Source organism: Danio rerio, chromosome 4, assembly GCF_049306965.1.
Source record: "Danio rerio strain Tuebingen ecotype United States chromosome 4, GRCz12tu, whole genome shotgun sequence".
Lineage (NCBI taxonomy): Eukaryota > Metazoa > Chordata > Actinopteri > Cypriniformes > Danionidae > Danio > Danio rerio.
Genome location: NC_133179.1, coordinates 53122501 through 53146709, shown reverse-complemented (window position 1 = coordinate 53146709; position 24209 = coordinate 53122501). Strand labels below are relative to the sequence as shown.

General features: G+C 36.8%; 2 protein-coding genes and 1 long non-coding RNA gene across 3 annotated transcripts in view; 1 reads left to right on the top strand and 2 right to left on the bottom strand.

Annotated features, from left to right (window-relative positions):
- LOC141381964 (uncharacterized) overlaps positions 1–24209 on the bottom strand; it is a 1176553-nt gene that overhangs the window by 236856 nt on the left and 915488 nt on the right. The window lies entirely within an intron of this gene.
- LOC137491209 (uncharacterized) overlaps positions 195–24209 on the bottom strand; it is a 44623-nt gene continuing 20608 nt past the window's right edge. The window contains exon 3 of the mRNA XM_073948638.1: positions 195–2120. Coding sequence (XP_073804739.1) covers positions 1258–2120 — 863 coding nt within the window. The 3' untranslated portion in view covers positions 195–1257. The remainder of the gene's footprint in view (positions 2121–24209) is intronic.
- Positions 17534–24209, top strand: part of LOC110439562 (uncharacterized) — a 6764-nt gene continuing 88 nt past the window's right edge. Inside the window, exons 1-3 of the mRNA XM_021475696.3 lie at positions 17534–17584; positions 18156–18305; positions 22131–24209. The exon at positions 22131–24209 is cut by the window's right edge and continues 88 nt beyond it. Of these exons, the coding sequence (XP_021331371.3) occupies positions 18221–18305; positions 22131–23098 (1053 nt within the window). The 5' untranslated portion in view covers positions 17534–17584; positions 18156–18220 and the 3' untranslated portion in view covers positions 23099–24209. The remainder of the gene's footprint in view (positions 17585–18155; positions 18306–22130) is intronic.

Here is a 24209-nt window from a genome sequence, read left to right as displayed (position 1 = left end):
TTTGAGATGTTACCATTGTTGAGATACAAGATCAGATTCATGAGGTCTGAGTGTGTATTTGTCATAACTGAACTGTTTTTGTATGTTATTTCTTAACTGTTAAGTAATTACGGAGATATCTTTTCTGTTTTTTTGGACTATTTCTCACTTGCCTTAGTCCACCCCAATTCAATAATCGGTCAGGAGTCAATTGATCAAAATCAATGAATTTATTTATCGAGCATAAGTGAATAAAGCGAAGGTCAGGATCCTGGGCTTTTGAAGAACCGTCAGCCAAGCAGTCTGGATGTCCAAAAGCTCTCGAACTCTCTCGACTCCCTCCTTTTATCCATCAGCAGCGTTCAATCTTTTTGGCCACTCCTCTGATCAGTTACCTCCAATCTCTATTGTTGCCATCAGCTGTTTTCAGGCAGAATCATCTCTCAAAAGTCTGTGGTCTGCACACAGAGATACCTCTGCACACAGAAACAAAAGGGCAGGTGAAAGTATCACTTCTCCTTGACATACTTGACACTACTGACATCTGGGGTGCAGCAAGCAACTGTAGCAAAAAATCATCAAAGCACAGCTGAGCATCATAACTTCCTTATAGAATTATCAGGATAATATCAATTTTATTAAAGCATCAAAAATCACGCATACACAGAGAGCAGTATAAAAATTCTGCATCTATCACATCAGCTTTTCCTCCTAGTCCTGTCTATGAACTCTTGACCTGTGTATGCACCCATCTAGGGGAAGCCCTTTTGCAGATCTGTCTCCAGCCAGCACCCACACACAGCTCTTGTGGTTTTAGCAGTTAGTTAGAAACGCATTATAACAGGGGTTAAGTAGAAGTACGCTATATCAGGAGACATCATCATATCTGACAAAAACACATATTGTAAATTATGAATAGTGAGGCAAATGGGAGTATATTCCTCCAATAGCAAATATATATCAAAAGAAAAGAGTGATTAGTAAGAGAATAAAGCAATATTTTCCTCATCTGCTCCAGTTCTCCTTTCTGTATAGAAAAGTCACACGTCACAGCTGCAACCCAGACAGGGACTTTCTGCAAGACTTGTTTGTTACAGATTTAGTTATTTGACATTATAGGTGTGGAAAGTTCCTGTCTCATTTTAAGGTCAAACAGAATGTCTCATCATATCATTGCGTGGGCTCATTAGATTATCATGGTTCAAGCAAACACATGCATTATAAGCATGAGCACATATATATCATTCAAAAGAAGCATTAGACTGTAATTTTATTCCTTCACTCTCCAGTGTGGATCCTCATGTGGTGATTAAGGGATGACGATTGGCTGAAACTCTTCCCGTATTGAGTGCATGTGATTGGTTTCTCTCCAGTGTGGATCCTCATGTGTAGATTAAGGGATGACGATTGGCTGAAACTCTTCCCGCATTGAGTGCATGTGAATGGCTTTTCTCCAGTGTGGATCCTCATGTGGTGATTAAGGGATGACGATTGGCTGAAACTCTTCCCGCATTGAGTGCATGTGAATGGCTTTTCTCCAGTGTGGATTCTCATATGTCTATTAATGTCTGATGAGCAGCTGAAACTCTTCCCACACTGAGTGCATGTGAATGGTTTCTCTCCAGTGTGGATCCTCATGTGGTGTTTAAGAGATGAAGATTGGCTGAAACTCTTCCCACACTGAGTGCATGTCCATGGTTTCTCTCCAGTGTGGATCCTCATGTGTTTATTAAGGTGTGCTAAGCAATTGAAACTCTTCCCACACTGAGTGCATGTGAATGGTTTCTCTCCAGTGTGGATCCTCATGTGTAGATTAAGGTATGATGATTGGCTAAAACTCTTCCCACACTGAGTGCATGTGAATGGTTTCTCTCCAGTGTGGATCCTCATGTGTATATTAAGGTGTGATGAGCGGTTGAAACTCTTCCCACACTGAGTGCATGTGAATGGTTTCTCTCCAGTGTGGATCCTCATGTGAATCGTAAGTTTGCTTTTGTTTGCCAAACTCTTTCCACACTGAGTGCAGGTGAAACGATTTTTGTCTCCCCTTTTCAAAATACCATCAGTCTGTAAATTCGATTTTTCCTCAATTTTGACATGATGTTCCTCCTCTTTACTCCCCTCATACTCTTCAAATAGGTCTGAAATAAAAAAAAAACATTATTTTTCACCAAGTCTTAAAAACTCTCATCAAGAGCTGAAACGTGTAAAGACACATTGGCTACACACACTGTAATTTTGATGCACAATAAATGTAAAATGAATCAGATCATACTTAGTTTGGTCCATTAACGTGTACACATTTAAGCAGATTCAATTCAATTCATCTTTATTTATCTAGTGCTTTTACAATGTAAAATGTGTCAAAGCTGCTTAACAGAAGTTATAGTAAATTGAAACTTTCTCTGTGTTTCAGCAAACGAACCAATATTTGGGGACATCTTATTTTGACATATTCTGGGAAAATGCTTTGAAATAAAAAATAAATAAAAAACCTCAATACACTCTGGGCAAATTTACTCCCTTTTCGTTATATTCATGGCTGTTTTTTTCTCAATTGGCCTCTATTATAACAACATTTTTTTATTGCAAAGCCATGACAGCATATAATCATGCATTAGTTATTGTTGGTGTTTTCTGTGATGACAGTCAACATTGTTTAATTGGTCTCCACCCATGGGATGGCAAAAAGGCAAATGGGTGAGAGTATAAAGCAGGGGTCACTAATCCTGGTCCTGGAGGCCCGGTGTCCCTGCAGAGTTTAGCTCTATCTTGCCTCAACACACCTGCCTGGATGTTTCAAGTATACCTAGTAAGACCTTGATTAGCTTGTTCAGGTATGTTTGATCAGTGTTGGAGCTAAAATCTGCAGGACACCGGCTCTTCAGGAACAAGTTTGGTGACCGCTGGTATAAAGGAAGAAGAGGAGAGTTGAAGAGGGCAGCATTATGTGGTGTGCGAAAAAAAGAGAAGTTGACTGAACTGTTGCAGTGCGGGGAAACGAGTAATGACACCGGGTCGAGACGAGCAGTGTAAATGTAATGACTGGCTGTGAGAAACAAAAAGTGAAAGTATGTATTGAAGCAACGAAGCAAAGACAGCTGTCTTGTTACTAAAGTGCTCGTGACGTCTGTGAACGAGTGCATCACCAAAGACTTCAGCGCAGTGAACACAATCAAATCACCGATTTATCTCACTCGCATGGAGTCAGCTGCCGACTCACCAGCTGGGTTCGTCAACACACTCAATCTTCACATCCACACCTCCACATTCGCCATTCTCCACTCATTTCCCTTGACCCTCCGCTCCGTGGGTAAGAAGCAAAAGTTTTTGGGTTTTTTTTTGCCCAAATTCTTCTTTTATTAATTTTGTTTTGTTTTCTCCTTGTAATATTATTATTAGTATTATTTTTCCCCGTTTTCAAATCTGATGAATCTGTTGGCCTGAAATCATTTGCATTTTATTTTAAACTGCATTGTATTTAAATCAAATGAACATTTTTATATTAGTCAATAATATTACTGTTTTAATTTAAAAGCTGAATAAATATATATTTACACACATTTACTCAAGCAAATAAACAATTAATGATGGGCTAAAAATCTGTAGATTTCTGCGGCAAAATCTGCGGAATTCTGTGTGCGCAGATTCTGGGTGGGCCTAATAATGAGCCATCAGACAGGTTTGTAACTAACTGTACGTTCACACCAAAAGCGGCGAGAGCGTCAATGTAGCCGGAAGTCATTTATTTTCAATGAGAGCCGGCAGTGATAAGCAGCGAGGAGTGGCACGTCTTTGCGGGTGTGGGCGTCGAGGAGAGTTGAAATCAAGTCAGCTTTATGGTAATGAGCTATGACGCAGTTCGGCGGCAAGCAATCAGAATGTAGAAGTCCAACGCTTGAGAGGAGTCCAGAGAACACAGTTCTCCTGTGAACTTTGGTTTCGACCACAGTTGTTCCCAAGGGTTTATTTATTGTGGTCGCCAAATTTATAATTATTTGCAATGTTTCTCTACTGGAACATATTTTAAAATGTTACTGGCGAGCTACTGACGTGCATTCATGTTGTAAGTTTTTTTTTTTTTTTCTTAAAAAAAACTGAATGTCATGCGACAATACAAAACAGTATTGCTGCTTCAGGATATTTTAGACATATGGACACACTGGATAATTAAGTGAAGCAAATCCACATCACATGCAACTTGATCTCTCATTGTTAAACAAATTTGACAATAAGTGAGCAACATTTTTACGCTAGAAAGTATGGTTTTATGCGGGAATGTAACTGATAAGATATGCTGCAACGGCCCCTTTAAATACGAGATCAATGTAGCGAATTTTGACGCTCTCGCCGCCACAGCTAAAGACCAATGACTGTAAAAAATATGGACGACGCGACAGCCCCTTTTCCCATTGAACGCCTTGAGGGCAAAACGCCTGCTTGACGGGCACAAACTGTCGCAAAAGACTGCTGAAATTGGAGCCTTGACATGCGCAGAAGGACTGTCTGATGGAGCCAGAGGAGGAGCCGCGATAATGAGCGGAGTCGAGCTTCCAACCAAACGCTTTATGTAAAATCAACTACACCCCCCGAACTTCTCACTCGACTGCCGGTGTCTGCACTATAACAAACACTCACTGATGTAAATAGAAGCACTTACATTAAAAAACACAATAATATACGGTTTAAAAATGGTGTGATGTAAGCTGTTATACTTTAATAAAAGCAATACATGGTGGACTGCAGAAATAAACGATCTTTTATTCACTCTAGCCTGAACATGAGCACAAATAATATATTCTCTTATAACAGGGTTGTTGGTATTTGTTATCTTCATAGGGGTAGAAATAACACTTGTAAAATATGAACAATAACATATAAACAACACATACATTTTTAGAAAGGTTTTTATTTTTAATTAGCCATCAACAGAACACAAAATATAGCCTACACACCATAACGATTTACCATGCGGGAACAATCGTGCGTTTAGAAGATAAATACAGCAAGATTACTAAATATCAACAGGATATTGACACATCCCAACCCTGCAATTTGTCAATTTTTGCAAAAAAACTTTGCACTATTAATACAATGTCCATCTGCTGCAACATCACTAGTATATTGTTTATTCATTTTCGCTTGAATTGTTCATTTATTTAATTTTTTTGCCTCCGTTTTCATTTGGTTTATTCGATGCCTTCATTATATCTGGCAACGATGAATTTACATTCATTTTAATGTTAGCTGGAGTGTTTAAATAAATTGCCAACAGTAAATGATGTAAATAAATAATATCTAACATTTACAGCTCTATTAGGTTATATAAGTTTCGATTTCAAGAACCTTATAATGATTTATAACAGCAAATTCAGTAGATTACTTAATAACATGCCAAAATTTAAAATGCAGAGACGTCCTGTAAAGCAAGTTCAAATAACCTTACAGGAGATCAACGTGGAGATTATTATTTAGACACAAAGAGAATTACTGCTAACGATCTCCTGTATTTTCCCCGTACTTAAATGGGTTTATTTTATTGTGCAGTTTTATTGTCATTTTCGGATTTCTTAATTCTTGTGCACTACAAAATGTATTCAATTGTATTATTATTTAATACTTGTGCAATCGATACAGGTTTATTGTTATTTATTTTGTCCTTTATTTAAATAATTGCGATGTATGCTGTTTGCATCTTTATTCAAAGGTTAAACTCAGTGATACACTTTGCGTTCACATAGTAGCATGCGTTTGTTTTCATATCAACAAAAATGGTTGTAATAACGTTAACAAATGTGAGGGTTTTATGTAATGAAGATTCAATCGCGCCAGCTCCGGGTCGCAGCACATAACCTACTCGCGGCGTCGCGGGCTGATTCCGGCTCGCATGCGGCAGCGCTGGCTCGCTCGGCCGCCGCATCTGGCTCAATTGACTCGGGCTGGAATCGGGCAGTGAGTCCAGGCATCCGGAGTAGGTCCAGCAGAGGTAGTCAGTCTGAGCTCTGAGGGGTAAGTCTCCGGCAGGCAAGAACTGGCCCCAGTGTATTTTGCTATCTGGGTGGCTAGGCGTGTATTAGCAAACTAATAAAGCCCGAAAAAAGCTCTGACCTTAGCGAATAAACAGTGTTCCACCAGATCATGTATGTCAGAAACTGTAGTTTACTGCTGAACTCATTTTGTCATAGTGAAATATCACAGAAATCGAGTAATAACACTTCAGTCTTCTGCCGAAGCTCAGACGGTCTGCTTTGAGAAACTGTCAATCACAACTGTCAATCACGATGACACGCCCAGCATTAAATTACTGCTAAAAACAAACTGTTTACAAAAATGAAGATCTGCACCTATTTCAGCACAATAACCAGTTCCCTAATCGACCAGGGCTGCGTTTCCCGATAACGATTGATCTTAGCACTTAAGAGCGTTTTCTACGAGTCATTTTGCGAACGTTCGTTATTGTTTCACGTGCGTTTCCCAAAAATGCACTTAACACAATTGCACGTAGCCCAGCTTTAAGTGCAACTTAGGAGTCGCTATCCGTTTGTTAAGTGCTGAAATGTCACGCTATAGAATGGCTCGTTATTGTTGCACATGTTATAGCAATCCATATAATTCTTCTTCTACTTGTGTAAATGTATATTCAACTCGAATAACATAAAAAAAAAAAAATTTTTGAGCCAGTTTAAAAACATAAATTAACTGGAAATGTCGTACTGTAAAAACACTGTCTTGCTCCAATCTCGCATAAAACTAATTCTAACAGTCCTTGCCGGAAATGACATCAGCATCATTTTCGATATTTATATGAAACCTTAATTAAGTAGAATTATTTATCAATTTCTTTATCAAAAATTGCTTATCTCACATCAAAATAAATAAATAAGCTCTTACATTTATTTTTGAAAAGTTTAGCCTAATTATCCCCACCTGATGTGCATTTGCTAATAGGACAAAAATATAAATAAGCACATACCTAGGGGTGGAGACACTAGCAAAATGGCTGAAACCAAAAAACAAAGAAAAGTCATTTTTCAAAAAGAGGAAATTAATATTATTTTAGAGGAGGTGGAGCTACAAAAACATATAATTTTCAGCAGGTTTAAGGGCAGTCACACAAATAAAGAAAAACAAAAAATGTGGGACGATATTGCTACAAAACTTACTGCAACAAGGGGGATTAAAAGATCAGGGAATGAGGTCAGGAAGAAGTGGCAGGACTTTTCAAGCCTAGCTAAAAGAAAAAGGGCACTGCAGAGGACAACAATTAATAAAACAGGTGGTGGGCCTAATGACGCCCCCATTCTTACAGCAGAAGAAGAAAAGGCACTGTCAATTCTTGGAACAACTGCCTCAGATGGGATTTGTGGTGGGATTGACCTCCATGGAGGAGAAGGGTTGCGTCAACCTGAACCTGAGTCAGGTCCATCATGTTCACAAGAGCAATCAGGTTCACCTCCTATTGACAGACAGCTACCATCTCCCAGTCCTCCCAACAGTCCAACAGACCAGCCTCCATCTTCAATTGTTCAGGCTACAGCCACAACACCGCGATTTGAGAATATCTGTGGTTGTAGTCAGGACTTGGTACAGCTGGAGCGAGAGAAATTAGATGTTCTAAAAGATATCAGACAATCTCTTAAAGAGGCCAATGAGATGAATTACAACTTTCAGAGGGAAATCATTGAACTTAAGAAGGCCAAGATGGCTTTGGAAGAGAGGAGACTTTCACTGGAGGAGATGAGTTTTGCAAGGCCCTCCATTTCAGTGCCAATTATCTTGCCAGATGAGTCAGGTAAGATTGTTCAATGTTGTTTAATCATGAATAATTATATGTTTTAATAAAATATGTTGTGCAACATGAAATATTCTTTTCCATATGTACACTCATCACATTTTGCCATGTCTTTTGCAGATCCTGGGGAACAAACTACAAACTTGAATCAATAAAAATTGTTTAAATGCAATGTTTTGATGTTTGTTAATCCACTCAAAGTCTAAGGCTCAATGAAATACTATAAAGCAGAAGAATTCTTATTATATTATCATATCATAAGTGTTTCAAATTTAAATAGCTACTTGTAGTCTCTTTAAAAAAGTAATAAGCATGCAAGTCCTATGGGCTAGTTTCACAGACAGGGCCAGGATTAGGCCATAGTTCAATTAGATTTAAGTATTTTTTTTTTATAATTGCGCCTTAGAAAAAAAGTACTGGTGTCCATCTTGAGACAAAACAAAGGGACTGATATATTTTAGGATCAGTCAGTGCAAGTGTCCTTCAGTTGAAAAAGCTCAGACTTACATTTTAGTCTGGACTATAGGCTTAAGCATTGTCTGTGAAAAGAGGGGTATATATTTTACTACAGCTCGAGTCTTGATGTGTGTGGCAATATAGTATTAGGGCCTATCTATTAGCCTATCCATATAGGTGCAGAAAAATTCTTAATGTGCACATTCTTTATTAGCACTGTTTTATATAAATGTAAATCTTTGACCATTATGAACCTAACAAGAGAATAAATTCAGGGAAGAGGTAATTAATGCAATTTCTAAAATCAATGATTCAGTTTCTTCAAGTGGGGCCTACTGCAATTAGTGAAATAGATGACAATCAGTGTGTGACATGTGAATATTATCACAGCCTGAAAAACTTTAATCATATGGTTCCTGTGAGCAATTTTAGGATAGTATATAAAGTTCACACTTCAGTAGTCTTGCAGAGTAAATCATGGCTGCACTACAGCGAGTTTTCCAGCTGAGAGTGAGGCAAAGAGAAAGGCAAAGACAAAGACAGAGACGACCACGGAGTACACTATGTACTATAAATGCCTTCATCAGGCAGCATCAAAATCCTCTGGATATGCTTGATGATATGGCTGTCATTCACAGGTACCGTCTGCCACGAGGAGAAATAGTCCAGCTGCTCAATGTCATTGGGCCTCAGCTGATGCGTGCTACAAGAAGGAATTTTGCCTTGTCCCCTGATGTGCAACTCTTAGCTGCTCTGAGATATTATGCAACAGGCAGTTTTCTTCAGGTACTTGGAGATGGACTTGGACTAAGTAAACCATCTGTGTCCAGAGCTGTACAAGCAGTCACCTATGCACTGCTTCCACTTGCAGCTGAACACATCAAATTTCCAGCATCAAGACAGGCCATGTCAGACATTCAGGAGTATTTTCTAACACATTACCATATACCACAAGTCATTGGAGTCATTGATGGTACTTTAATTCCCATCAGTACGCCTTCTGTGGATGGCCATACATATATATGCCGCAAAGGTTATCCAGCAATCAACTGCCAAGTGATCTGTGACCATAACTGTTTAATCACAGACATTGTTGCAAGGTGGCCTGGGAGCACACATGACTCCTATATCTTTACCAACTCATCTGTGGGTCAAGAGGCCCAAAACTCAAACGGACATTGGAGGCTGCTTGGTGACAGCGGATATCCATTGAGGCCATATCTGTTCACCCCTGTTGCTAATCCTGTCAGTAACAGTGAGGCACATTTCAACGAGGCTCACCGTGTTGCCCGAAGTACTGTGGAGCGCACTTTAGGAAGGTGGAAGCTACGCTTTCGGGCTATTCACAAGTCCAGTGGTGGTCTTCTCTTTGTGCCACAAAAGTGCTGTGCTGTAATAACAGTAACAGCTATGTTGCACAACATTGCAGTGAGGGCAAGAGTGCCCTTGGACATCAGGGAGGAAGATGAAGAGGTGGAGGAAGAGAATGAAGTTGAGATGAGAATTCATGATGATCAGCCAAGACATGTTCAATACATGGCTGGGTTTGGGGCACGCCAGCAAGTCATTGACACATTTTTTTGAGTTCCTCCTTTATTTGTGTCATCTTTAAATCACATTAAATATTTTCTGTTAAATACAACATATGTAGCCTACTACCCTCGAAATGTCCATATACAACAGTGTAATTTTTTTTTTTCATTCTAACATTTATTATGTAATTTTTATTTTTTTCTTTATTCATTATTATTTGTATATTGAATTGTGTAATGTGTAGAAAATATAAATGAATAGAGATATACGTACAAATAAAATGAATAATGACTTTGAAGAGAAGTAAATTGTAGGTGCAATTTGCCGGTTGTCCAGCAGGTGCTCTCATAACTCTGTCTCCTTACGATGCACTTAAGGCTTTACGATTACTCCAGAGCACTCGTAGATCCACTAAGATTTTCAAGTGCTACTTAAGTTACGATGCTTTTGGGAAACAGACCGTAATATTAAGATCAGTCGTACGATCATTTCTACGAACTTCTTAGGCTTACGATGCTTTTGGGAAACGCAGCCCTGAACATTCTTATATTAAGCAATGTGTTAACTTATTCATTAATTAAAATCAATTCACAGTTAAATACTAAGAAACAGGATGATGAAAAGGATAAACGTTGGTCCATGATGAGATGGACTGGAAAGCAGAAATCAGAATCCTTCAGTCCCCCCTTTTGACCCGAATGGAGTCCAAACTCCGCTTTCGGTCAACCAGTGAGGTCACTAAGGAGAGTGAAAGTAATGACTCATGCTCCCTTAATAAGTTCGCAGAGTTTCTTCGCCCCTTCTTGGACAAGCTGAAACCTAAAAATTCCAGTCCCCAAGCTAAGGGCTCTTCCACTCTCCACCCACAAAAGGAGTTCACGCTTCTCATCATCGGTGGGATTAAGGGTCCTGCAAGCAGAAGTGAAAACATACAAAAAACAACAGCGGACCAAAGTCCAGAATGTGAACACAAATGCGCAAGCCCTAAAAGTCCTCCAGAAGTAAACAACTCATAATTTCCATCGATACTTCCTCTGATGCATCTACAACTTGCTCCAACTCTAAATCCAAACATACAGGCTAATTCTAGTGCTCAGAGATCCTCTGATCAGACACAAAAGGTCATCCACTCGACCTAAGCCACACAGGATTCAAATTCATGACCTGCAAAACATCTTTATCTTCACCAGTTTTAAAACATTCATCAGCATGTTCTGTAACTTCAAATTAGAATAATGAAGCATTTTTACATTAACACACATTAAACATGCCAATACCACAATAGTCCAATTCAGCACCATTACCATGTTTAATCATCACCTTGCTGAACTCCATGTCAGTCAAGTCCACTTAAAATATCTTTTCATTCAAATGATGATGTGATTGTAGTGATGCTACACATTCCTCTGTATCATTGATAGGAAGTGTACAAGCACCCTTGTCCTGGCTATATTTAGAAAAATTCACCTTCACTGTTAACAAACTAATATCAAATCCACTCTCTGGAAGCCGGGCTAAATGAATAAACACTGTTATTGCACTCCTGACATTGAGCCAGACCTTCAGTCACCTCAAAGAGACTAGATATAGATATTACCTGTTACCTAAAGACCAAGAAAGATGTAATGGTTTTTACAAACTAATTATCCAAGTCATTAACATGCAATAAGAGGGATTGTGAATCCATTTATTTTGTTCCCACGTTTTAGGGGTTAAACAAAATCTTAGTCAAATTCAACAAAGATCAAACCTGAGTAATTCAAACTCAAGCATCTTTTAACAGAAATAAGACTAAACCTTATAATTATCTTCTCAACTTGTCTTTTGTACCATTGACTAAACCATTCAACATAATCAGAAGCAAACAGTATGATCTTGTATAAAATTCATTCAATTCTTACTGTCTGGTCAATTAGAAATGCTCACAGGTTAGCTATTTGCTCAAACTTTTGATTATTTGAAAATCTTTCATACCTGTGATTTGACAGTGAAACCTGTTTGAAAGCATTACCAATTGAACAAGAACAGACTGATTTAACAACTCTATTACCACATATAATCAAGACTCTTGCTTGGATATGGACTACTAAATTTTCATTTAAAGACAGTCTAAGTTTCTGTACAACTTGTCAGTATTCACAATAATAATATTGACTTGAGTTGACTTAACTGCTTAAAAATGCTGTTAAAGTTCACGCTGCATTACTGTTTCCTAAAATGTTAATTTTCGCTGCAGCAGTATAAATACTTCTTACTGAATTCAACCATCATATGCAAACACTTTCATTCAACTTTATCTCTCTGTTCTACACAACATCCAAACAATTATGTTCCTCTGCCATTGAGGACACACACACATAGACAGGGTGATTTACTGCAGCATTTGCCTTTAACACAAATGACTTCGACTCAATTTTCTGCTTATTTTTCCTATGCTAGAGTGAGGATGCTTTCTGGACTATTGTGGTTAGTGACTTAGCCAATGTCACTGTTTAAATTCCATCAAGTCTAAAATATTTAACATTAATATTCAGATAGCAAAGAATTAACTGTAATTAACCTTTGAACTTCTCAGTCAATTTAGACCTAGGTTTGTAACCTGATATGGATGGCAGTCTTCAATTTCACAGCTATAAGCTAATAAAACTTGTTTTAAAATTATTATTATTCCAGAGAGTAATCTGAACCAGGAAAAGAAGTCATTATTAACGATTGCAAACAGAGCAGGATAACCCATCCATTTAAAGCTCATCTCATGGTCTGCATCATCTTTTCATCAGATTCACTCAGCATTATTGACTTCTGCAATGTCTGGCATTTTGCTTATACAATCTGTAATAATATAACACTCATTTCAGAGGTTAGTGACAATATTCATACAACAGGGACGAATCATTCCCTCAGGACAATAAGCATTATTGTACCATAGACATGAATATTGTGACAGCTCATAACTAAGTTTGCTTTAGGTGTTGAACTTGCACAAATTTATTCTTAAAATTCTCTGTCCAGTTTTAACTAGATTTACATGATCTTTTATCAAGTTTCAAAGTTTCCGTTCATGATCAATGTCTTTTCTAAGACAATCAGCTGGTGCATTTTGTTTTCTTAATATCGTTGCTAAGCAAGTCGATAACAGAAACAAAACACAACTCATGGCTTCACTCAAACAGTCTCTGTTACTTTTACAGCCAAAATTCAGTCAAAAGTCATGGCGAGGGCTAAACCAAGATAACAGTGCAGTCACACAGAATCTTATCTTCTGAGACAAAACAATGTTACTGTCAGTTTCTGTCCTTAGTTTTTGCTACTAGCCCCTCAATATTTAGATTTTAGCTTTTCAATGACAACTAAATGTCAAAGGAATACTTTTTTTTTTCCTAAAATCCGTTCTAAAATCATTTTAAACCCGAGAGCTTAGCTGAGTCATTTACCTCATTCTGCTCTCATCTATTTGTTTTTATATCAGAGTTCAACACCAAAAGCAACAAGAAATTGAGAGGGCAATCTTACCAACAGCGCTTGGCTTCTGCTTGATGAATCTGCAAACCATCCCAAGATGTGCAAACTGTCCAGACCGGTCCAATCCAGTTAGGGTCATAATTTTCTCGGGATTGCTCCTGGTGCATCATTGATCAATCAACCTCACCCTGATATTTCTAGGTATCTTGTCTGACTTTTGTGGCCACTACTATCTAATGGATCTCTATTATAATGTTATATGTTATTTTTATTCAATTATTTCTTTCCCTAATAATCTGACCTACACTATTCTTATGGCATGCCTTTTGTCTGTAATGCAGTTGGATAGCAGTGGTGGAACTCAATTACAATCTCGGGTTAATTTAGTCCACTACTAAATAGAAAACCAGTCCAGGTTTTATGCCCGAGAATGTCCCAAAAGCCTCCTAAACACCCATCAAATGAGTACCCTAACTCCGGGTGAAGGAGAAGGTACACCTCTCAATTACTGTTACACTTATCAGTATCGCTATAGGTGTACCACAAAATGCACCAGCTCGCTAAGGGATTCCACAGCAATCTACCACAAAATTCTGTGAATCCACCGGCGCCTTTCATTTACGTCTAAATGAGAACCAAAAACGTTCCGTTACTACCCACTACTTCACAGACAATCCCTAATCTTATAATTTTAAATCTTCCTACCTTCATTTTGTTAATTGATCAATGGTGTTACCAGTAAACAAGTGCCCGCATCCTCCACCAAAACTGTAGGGATAATTTACAGTTTAACCCAAAGAATGACCAGTCTGGTAGATGAAGAAGAGCCGGAGTCAGAGATTTAAATAAATAAATCAAGTTTACTCAAGATAGTTTGCAGTTTCATCCGCAGAAGCCAGCTTCAACACTCACAATGAGTTCCTAGGCCGCTCTGCTTACAATCACCAATCAATAACAATTATACTCTCACATAACGTCATTAACTGTGTCATACATATAGGTGTTCTAACCTGATTGGTTAAAACACAGATAAACTAAGAACATTTCCACGTGAGGTTCTTGAGTACAATTCTGAACAATATCTAAACATAAACGTCAGACATCCTTTAGACTGATTAGAGCTGACTCCAGACCTGTGAAACAGATCAACAATCAAATAGAACACACACACATAAAGTATAATCTGTTTCTTATCCAAGGCTGAGTGTACCGTCAGCCGTCTTTATCAAAACTGGTTCAAAACTGGTATAATCTACATTCAGGCAGTTATATTCTTACTACACAAAGTCTATCTTGAATAAAAAGTAGAATCACTTTAAAAGATTTAACCGTAAATCTATAGCAAAATCACTTTAGACTTTTTAGACAATATTAACTCCTAGAAATAACAATAGAAACAGTTGTTTCCAGTCCTCAGTTCCACTCAAGATTTCCATGACCTCTGACCTAGTTTGCTGGCTCCTGAAAATAGGTATAAAGAGACAGGCAAATGCACTGAACATTCTTATATTAAGCAATGTGTTAACTTATTCATTAATTAAAATCAATTCACAGTTATATACTAAGAAACAGGATGATGAAAAGGATAAACGTTGGTCCATGATGAGATAGACTGGAAAGCAGAAATCCGAATCCTTCAAGACTTTGCCAACAGATTAAAAACAAATCTTGATTCTATTATTTCTGAAACTCAGTCTTGGTTTATAAAAGGCCGCCATGTTTCTAATATCATGAGATTAGTTTTGGATTTGCTAGATTTTGCTGATTTTTTTTTCATTCAAATGGTCTCATTCTTTTTCTTGATTTTTATAAAGCCTTTGATACGGTTGAGCACCAGTTTCTGTTTAAAGCATGGAGGTTTTTTGGAATTGGGAATACTTTTGTTAACACTATGGCTTTGTTTCATAAAGGAATCAATAGTTCAGTGATTGTTAATTTTAATACTTCTAATAAATTTTATATTTTGTGTGGTAGTAGGAAGGGCTGCCCAATCGCTTCCTTTTTATTTTTATTAGTTACAGAGTTTCTATCCTTAAGCATTGTGCAAAATCAAGATTTGAAGGGAATTTCTGCTTTTGGGAAGGAGATTAAGATTTCACAATTGGCAGATGACACCACTTTATTTCTAAAAGATGACTCAAACGTATAAAAGGCTTTAAATTTAATTTCTGACATCTCAAGTGTTTCTGGTCTATGCTGAATATCTCCAAATGTGAGATAATGCCTGTTCATAATTTGAATTAAGAATAAATAGAAGATATCCCAGTTAAATCCACAATTAAATATTTCATTATTTATGTTACTAAAAATCTTTTAGTGAGACAGCACTTAATTTTTTTTTGTCTAGGATTAGCAAAACTAAAAATATTCTTAATTCCTGGCTACAACGGGACCTGTCATTATATGGAAGAGTTCTTTTGTCCAAGGCAGAGGGTCTTTCTCATTTTGTATATCCAACGTTATCTTTATTTGTTGAAAACAAAATGGCCAAAGAAATGAATACTGTTTTCTTAAAATTTATCTGGAAGAACAAACCATAAGTTGAAAAAGAAAGTTCTTTCTAGTAGTAAAGCAGAGGGGGGTGTAAATTTCTTAGATTTTTCTGACATCATATACATTTTTAAAATTATTTGGATGATTATTTGGAAGAGATGCCTAACCAATCCAACGCATATTTGTTTTTTTATTCCCAACTACTTTTTGACAAAAATGGTAGTCTTTTGTTTCTTCCTTAATGTAATTATCTTCCCACTAAGCAATGTCTGCTTGCTTGGAAGCTTGGTTACATTCACAATTCTTCGTGAATTCTTCGATTTTTCGTATGGAATAACTGGGATATTATAATCAGAAACAAATTGTTATTTTTCCAAAGTTGGTTTCAAAATAATAATAATTGTAATCTTTGCTTGTTTGATGATGCATGAAACATTCTTTCATATGACCAATTTATAACCTACCACTGTTTTCCAACTCCTCCTAACAAATGTAATAAAGTTGTTAAGGCAGTATAACTTGGTTTAGTTCACCTAGTTAAAACTCACTGTAGATTTAACTCGAGGAGCTCAGTGAATATTCATTCTCCTTTGCTTTTAGAAGGTGTTAGTCTGTTAGATAAAAAATGAAACAATAACGTTGTGTGTCAAATTCTTCAATTTAAAAGGAAAATTTATTTTAGAGAAAAGTGTTACTAAAGGTCTTTGGTTGAGGATATAGACTAGAACTTGGCTTTTACCTGGGAAATATTGCATTTCCAACAAGGCAAAAAAAATACACTTTAAAATTGTACAGAATATCTACCCTGTAAAATTCTAGTATTTCCAAATTTATTTAATTCGACAGCCCCTGTTCTTTCTGCAAACAAGCAGAGGAGACACTTGTACATATGTTTTTGATTGTCCGATATCCAAGCAATTTTGGTCACTCCTAAATTTTCATATATCTGCTTTTGCCAATGCTGTGAATTGCTTTAATCTAAAAGACATTATTTTATTATAATAACCCAAAAGCTAAATCCCTGGAACACATCATACATTTTTTTATCTTATATGGCAAATTTTTCATTCACAAACAGAAATTCACAAATAATTACTCATCATTTGCTCATTTTAGAGTAGAACTTAACTCCCTCCTAAAATTAATTTTGTTTGTTTAATTTAGTAATTTCATTATTATTATTATTATTATTATTATTATTAATACTTTAATTATATTAATATTTTCCCATTCTGTCTAATAGTATTATTTGTATTTGTATGTGATTTTAGATATTTTTCTTTTGCCAAAAAAAAGTGAATCAACTGGAGAAAGGTTTGTTTAAAAGCTTTTACACAGATATAAAGTGACTGATTAAAGTTTCAGGTTTTTTATCCAATACTAAATGATGTTCCTGCTGTTGACAATATTATTTTACCCCTCAAAGTAAAGAGGACTATTGAACAACATGCTTGTATTAAGAGTCTTATTGAAGGTTTAATTTTTAAAAATAAAATAATTTCACTTCATTCTAAGTATACTATATATAAAAAATGCAGTACTAATTTTATTCAGCTCAGTTGTGGCTATTGTTTCTTGCTCGGACTTACTGGATTTATTTTTGTTAATTACTCTCATATAAACAAACTGTTGAAGAGGAGTTATTTTGTTTCTGTTCAAAGTTTTATTTATTTTAAACAGGACATTTTTATTGCTTTGTTAATTTTTAACAGGATAAAGAGTCCTAACGCAGAGAAAAACTATAAATAATAAGTGATGACTAAAAGTAACTTAAGTGGCAAAAAAAAAGGTTAAAAGACTTTTATTTTGGCGTGGATTGTGACGTCATAAGCCTGCGCCGCTCCCGCGCTGTGATTCAACTGGAGAAAGGTTTGTTTTAAAGCGTTTACACTTATATAAAGCGATTGATTAAAGTTTGTTTTTTTCATTCAGTGCTAAATTATGTACCTGCTGTTGGCAATATTATTTTAACCCTTTATACAACGTAGTACTATTTAACTCACAGTAATGAGGTCTATTGTTTGAATAAAGATAGGATAAACTTTTTGTCCCTGAGAGGAAATTTGTCTTGGGCAAAAAAAATGCTACACGTTGCTGTAAGCAGACAATAAAGTAAATAAAACAAACAACAATTAAGAACATACTCAAATAAAGTTACAGGGATGTAACAGTATGTAATAAGTGTTTTAATGAAGGTTTACTTTATTAAATAGTATAATGTCATTCCATTCTAAGTATACATCACTATAAGAAATGGAGTACTAGTTTTAATCAGGTCATTTGTGGCTTTTGTTTCTTGCTCTGACTTGCCTGATTTCTTTTTGTTAATTTCTTTCATACAAAGAGAGTGTTGAAGCAAGCGTTGAAGAGAAGTTACTTCTGTTCATTGTTTTATTTATTTAAAACAGGACATTTTTTTTGTTTTGTTCATTTTAAACAGGATAAAGTGTCCAAACACAGAGAAAAACTGCTGCTGAAGCGACTGATCTCCACACTGTTATAAAGATGGCGTTCATTAAAGAGGAGAGTGAAGATGTGAAGATTGAAGAAACATTCACAGTCAAACAGGAAGATCTGCAGGAACAAACAGGTTGATTTTCATTCTCAAAGACCAACTCAGTCATCTGATCCTCATTCAGATATATTTTTATAATAAGAATACTAAATTAAATCCATCTTGCAGCCCTGAGTGTGCTGCCTAGTTCTCCTAAATGCACATAAGCACTCATTGAAAGACATGAATTTCATTTGTTACTTGTTCTCATGTCTTTTGTCATTCTTTTATATATTATTAGTCTCCCATTTTCATCATCGTGGGCCAAAAATATCGTTATCGTGAAGATAATACGATTAATCTCGCAATCTATATACCCTTTCATAATGTTTTTGGCTGTTTTTGACCCATTGACTTCTATTATAATCACATTTTTTAACCGCAAAGCCATGACACCAAATAATCATGCATTCTAGATTGTTGCCGTTTTCCTTGTTGGGAAGAGGTCAAATGTGTCATTTTTACTGTTGATCATCAGCTGGCTGCATTCACCCTTTAGATGGGCCTGTTCAAAAAATTAAAACAGCAGAATATAGTGTGCGTGCATAAATACACTTTGTAGGGGGACCAACAGTTTTAACCCAAAAATGACCAGTCTATCAGATGAAGAAGAGCTGTAGTCAGAGATTCAATTAAAAGAAAGTTTATTGTAGATAGTTTGCAGTTTCATCAGCAGAGGTCAGCTTAAACACTTACAACAAGTTTGTAGACCGATTTACATACAATCTCAGAACAACAACAATTAGATGTCTAGAATTCCCTCTTTTCTCTCTATGCAAACTGTTTTAAGAAATGCGTCAGTAAAGTGCACTGAAACTTCACAAAAACAAAACACACAGATTACTGGAAGGGAATATTTCAACCTATCAGTTTACAATATACTGATGCCCTGTTTTTCTAGGCTTTATTGGTGATAATGGTCAGAAACGTTGGACCATTATTGCCTTTTTAGCATAAGCAGAGGAGAGAAACTAGCCATACATGTGTGAATTGTGGAGCGGGCTAAATCTAAAGAAACATGTATTTTTTAGTAAGTGTACCTTTTTTTTTTTTTTTGCTTTTATTCTTGCCATAATAAAAATATGTATTTGAAGAGCAACCCATGTTCTGCTGTCATTAATATTTTAATAAATTATAATAGTTAGAACTGTCCGAGATATGAACAAAAGCAAGTGATGCACCAAAGTTTGATAAAAAAAAAAATCTTTAATGGTCATAAAAATCCTTATAATCATTAAAATAATTTATAAAAACAAAAAATCTATTTTGTTTAAAAACATTGAACGATATTAATGAAATATATGAAGTATCGGAAACTTTCTACTTCTCTGTTTATCCATCTGACTTTACAATGGGTTTCTTTTGACCGCCCCCTGTCGTTTTAAAGAATATCACAATGGCGAACGTGGCGAGTAAGGCATTGTCCATTTCGAGAGGTGAGCGTGCAGTCAGCGGTGGTGCATGATGCGATGCTAGGCTAGAGTATTCACCTTATTCTTTGCCAACAAGCGGGCGCAGACATTTGAATCTTTATGGCACGAGACTTCCGGTCTTTCACTTACATTCATTTCTCGACATTAAAAACTGCTATTTTCGCTGTTTGATGTTGCAAACTGATATTTCCTTAATATATTATTCTACTTGGTCTGTATAGTCATGCAAACATTTGCTTGTAGAGCAAGTAGTTTGACCATTTTCTGCCGTTTATTATTTCTAGTCATTTCTCCCATAGGCGACTGAATCGGAAGTTCTAAAACAATCGCGAAAACAGGCGCACTTCCGCATTTTAGACTAAGGTCAATAAATCCAGCTTCTCTCTCTTTCTCTCACACTCACACACACACACACACACGCACACACTATACTCCATATAAAAGGCAGAAACTTTTTTGCACTGAAACTGATAATCAATTTTAAAAATCACAAATCTCTTCCCAACAGGAATGTAACGGTGATGTGGGAATGGTGATCCCCCCAAAAAAATACAATAAACAAATATTAAACAAATATGTTTGTCACTTGTTTTTAAGTAGTTAATCTTGGGCGCCAGACAGAATATCTGTCAAAATACATTTCAAACAAAATATACCACGGCTAGCTCTCACCACCAGTTACAAATATAAAAAAATAAATAAAATAACAAACAATGAGAACCAGAAAAAACTCAGATAATTGCTGTAATTGTCTAAATAAAGTTTGTATTAGTCAATAATAATAATAAAAAATACTTTTCACACACAAACAGCAGTATCAACAACAAAACAAACAATATAACAATGAAACACAGAACCCTCAGCACTTATAACTCAAATGAAAGAAAAAAATGCAAATGATTTCAGGCCAGCAGATTCGTCACATTTGAAAACGGGGAAAATAATAATGATAACAATAGTACAGGGAGAAAACAAAACAATAAAAACAAAATGAGCATTTGGGCAAAGAAAACAAAAACTTTTGCTTCTTACCCACGGAGTGGAGGGGTCAAGGGACATGAGTGGGGAATGGCGAATGTGGATGTGAAGGTTGAGGGTGTTGGTGAACCCAGCCGGTGAGTTGGCAGCTGACTCCATGCCAGCGAGATAAATCAGTAAGTTGATTTTGTTCAGGACACACTGCACTGAAGTCTTTAGTGACGCACACGTCACGTGCACTTCAGTAACAAGACAGCGGTCTTTGCTCTGTTGCTTCAATACATACTTCCGCTTTTTGTTTCTCACAGCCAGTCGTTAAGTTTACACTGCTCATCTCGACCCGACTTCTCTACTCGTTTCCCCACACTGCAACAGTTCAGTCAACTTCTCTTTCTTCTACACACCACATAATGCTGCCTTCTTTAACTCTCCTCCTCCTCCTTTATTCTCTCACCCATTTTCTTTTTGCCGTCTCATGGGTGGAGACCAATTAAACAATGTCGTCACAAAGAACACCAACAATCATAAATTCATGAATATGTGCTGTCATGGCTTTGCAATAAAAATGTTCTTATAATAGAGGTCAATGGAGAAAAAACAGCCATGAATATGACGAAAAGGGAGTAAATTTGCCCAGAGTGTATTGAGTGAAAAATTTTAAAGCATTTTCCCATTGATGGGTAACTCATTGTGTCTTGATGAATTTATTACTCTCATTTATATGCCTATTTGAGTAATTTCCATGTTGTTGTTGTTGTTGTTATTATTATTTATTGTATTTTATTTGCACTATAAAAAATTTTATAATAGAGGCCAATGGAGCATTTTTCCAGAATATGTCAAAATAAGATGTCCCCAAATATCAGACCATTTGCTGAAACACTGAGAACGTTTTGGCCAAATTAAGCCTCAAAATCACCCCAGAATGGATGAAAATGACCCAACAGCACACAAGGGGAAAGGTGCACATTCCAGCCTTTATGCAGATGCTGTACAGGTATGTCTCATATCTGTGAGGCAAATATTCAGCTGTTACCCCAGAACTTTTTTTCTGATACATTTACCAGTCAGGCACACAATGAACAAGTGTTCCCTGTCTGCTTTACAAATCGTAGAAATCTGTGTCTTATCAATATGACCAAAATGACCTTTATGAAAAACTCTGAAAACTGGACTGACACTGTTTAAATTTACTATAACTTCTATGTTAAGCGGCTTTGACACAATTTACATTGTAAAAGCACTAGATAAATAAAGATGAATTGAATTGAATCTGCCTAAATGTGTACACGTTAATGGACCAAACAAAATATGATCTGATTAATTTGACATTCAATGTGCATCAAAATTACAATGTGTGTGTAGCCAATGTTTCCAGTGTCTTTTCACTTTTCAGCTTTTGATGAGAGTTTTTAAGATTTAATGAAAACTAATGTTTTATTTATTTCAGACCTAATTGAAGAGAATGAGGAGAGTAAAGAGGAGGAACATCATGTCAAAATTGTGGAAAAAACTCATTTACAGACTGATGGTATTTTGAAAAGGAGAGACAAGAATCGTTTCACCTGCACTCAGTGTGGAAAGAGTTTCGCAACCAAAAGCAAACTTAAGATTCACATAATGATCCACACCGGAGAGAAACCATTTACATGCACTCAGTGTGGGAAGAGTTTTAACCAATTATCTCACCTTAATTATCACATGATGATCCACACTGGAAAGAAACCATTCGCATGCACTCAGTGTGCGAAGAGTTTCAAGCAATCATCACACCTTAATCTACACATGATGATCCACACTGGAGAGAAACCCTTCACATGCACTCATTGTGGGAAAAGTTTTAACTGCTCATCACACCTTAATCAACACATGAGGATCCACACTGGAGAGAAACCATACGCATGCACTCAGTGTGGGAAGAGTTTCAACCAATCATCTCACCTTAATTATCACATGATGATTCACACTGGAAAGAAACCATTCACATGCACTCAGTGTGCGAAGAGTTTCAACCAATCATCACACCTTAATCAACACATGAGGATACACACTGGAGAGAAACCCTTCGCATGCACTCAGTGTGGGAAGAGTTTTAACTGCTCAACAAACTTTGATAACCACATGAGGATCCACACTGGAGAGAAACCATTCACATGCACTCAGTGTGGGAAGAGTTTCAGCCAATTATCCAACCTTAATCTACACATGATGATCCACACTGGAGAGAAACCATACGCATGCACTCAGTGTGGGAAGAGTTTTTACTGCTCAACAAACCTTAATCACCATATGAGGATCCACACTAGAGAGAAATCATTCACATGCACTCAATGTGGGGAGAGTTTCAGCAAAGCATCATCCCTTAATAAACACGTTGAAGGAACTCATGGGCATATTGCAGTGGTCAACACGAGTTGAATCTGAAATCTTGGGCATCTGCAAATTGTCTCAGTCATTGAACTGGCTTAAGGGCTTAAACCATCACGATAACAAAGCACCAATTGATTTTGGGTTATTCTGACCAATACTCTGGCTGCAGATGTTCCAGGTACCCTTCAGCAAAATTAGTAAATGGTTTAAACTAAACAAAGGGGCTTTACGGGATTTTCAGCAGAAACCGCCTCACAAGACTTTTGAATGACATTGAAATTGTGCATCCTGTCAGATGCACAATTTCGTAGAGAAGAAGAGATCTCTAGAAACATTAATGCATACAAATGAAAGACCATCTCTTAAAATGTTAGAACTAAGGCAGATGTATCTTTGAATAATACACCATAATGTTCCTCATATGCTGTGGTTATTTCAACCAACCAGGTTAATCAATGTGTTGTTTTAACCCTTAAAGCAGATTAAATTGATCTGCATGTGTCTGAAATGTATGAGATCTGGTCTTGAATGAAAGCTAGTGACATTTGCAATCTGTTGGTGTAAATGAAAAACTAGTAGTACAAACAGTATTCGTCTTGTAACATTTGATGTAAGATAGTTTCAATCTTCCAAGAGTTCTTCCCCGTGAAATCTACATGCAGTGTGTTAATGATTGACCCCTTCTACGTCGGCACGGGGTGTGGCCCCGCCCTTCATGGCAAGTGCTCATTGGCAGACAGTGCCATAGGGATGGATCAGACCAGGTCACTTAAAGACACCCTGCAACAAAGAAACTTTGCTTTGAAACCGCACGAACTTCCGCAAACCGACTTTCAGCAGTCCGTCACCTCAGTAACCCAGAACTACCCACCCACGAGCGGGGGAATTCCAAGGACGTCACAGAAGCCACCAGCCAATCAGGAGCACTGTGTTTCCCCAAGGCCAGCTGGCGAGGGAGATTCATCTTCAGCAAAAGTGCAAGTAACAAACAAACGTTGTCTCTTGCTGATCTGGTGCAGATTGATCTTAAACAGTTAAAGATAAGCCATATCTCTGCTTTTGTGGTTTCTCAGGTGTTATTCTAAGATCTTTTTAGAAGTATTAGAATTAATTTGGGATGGTTATCAACTCATTTTCCATCCTCTGAACTGCCTCTGTG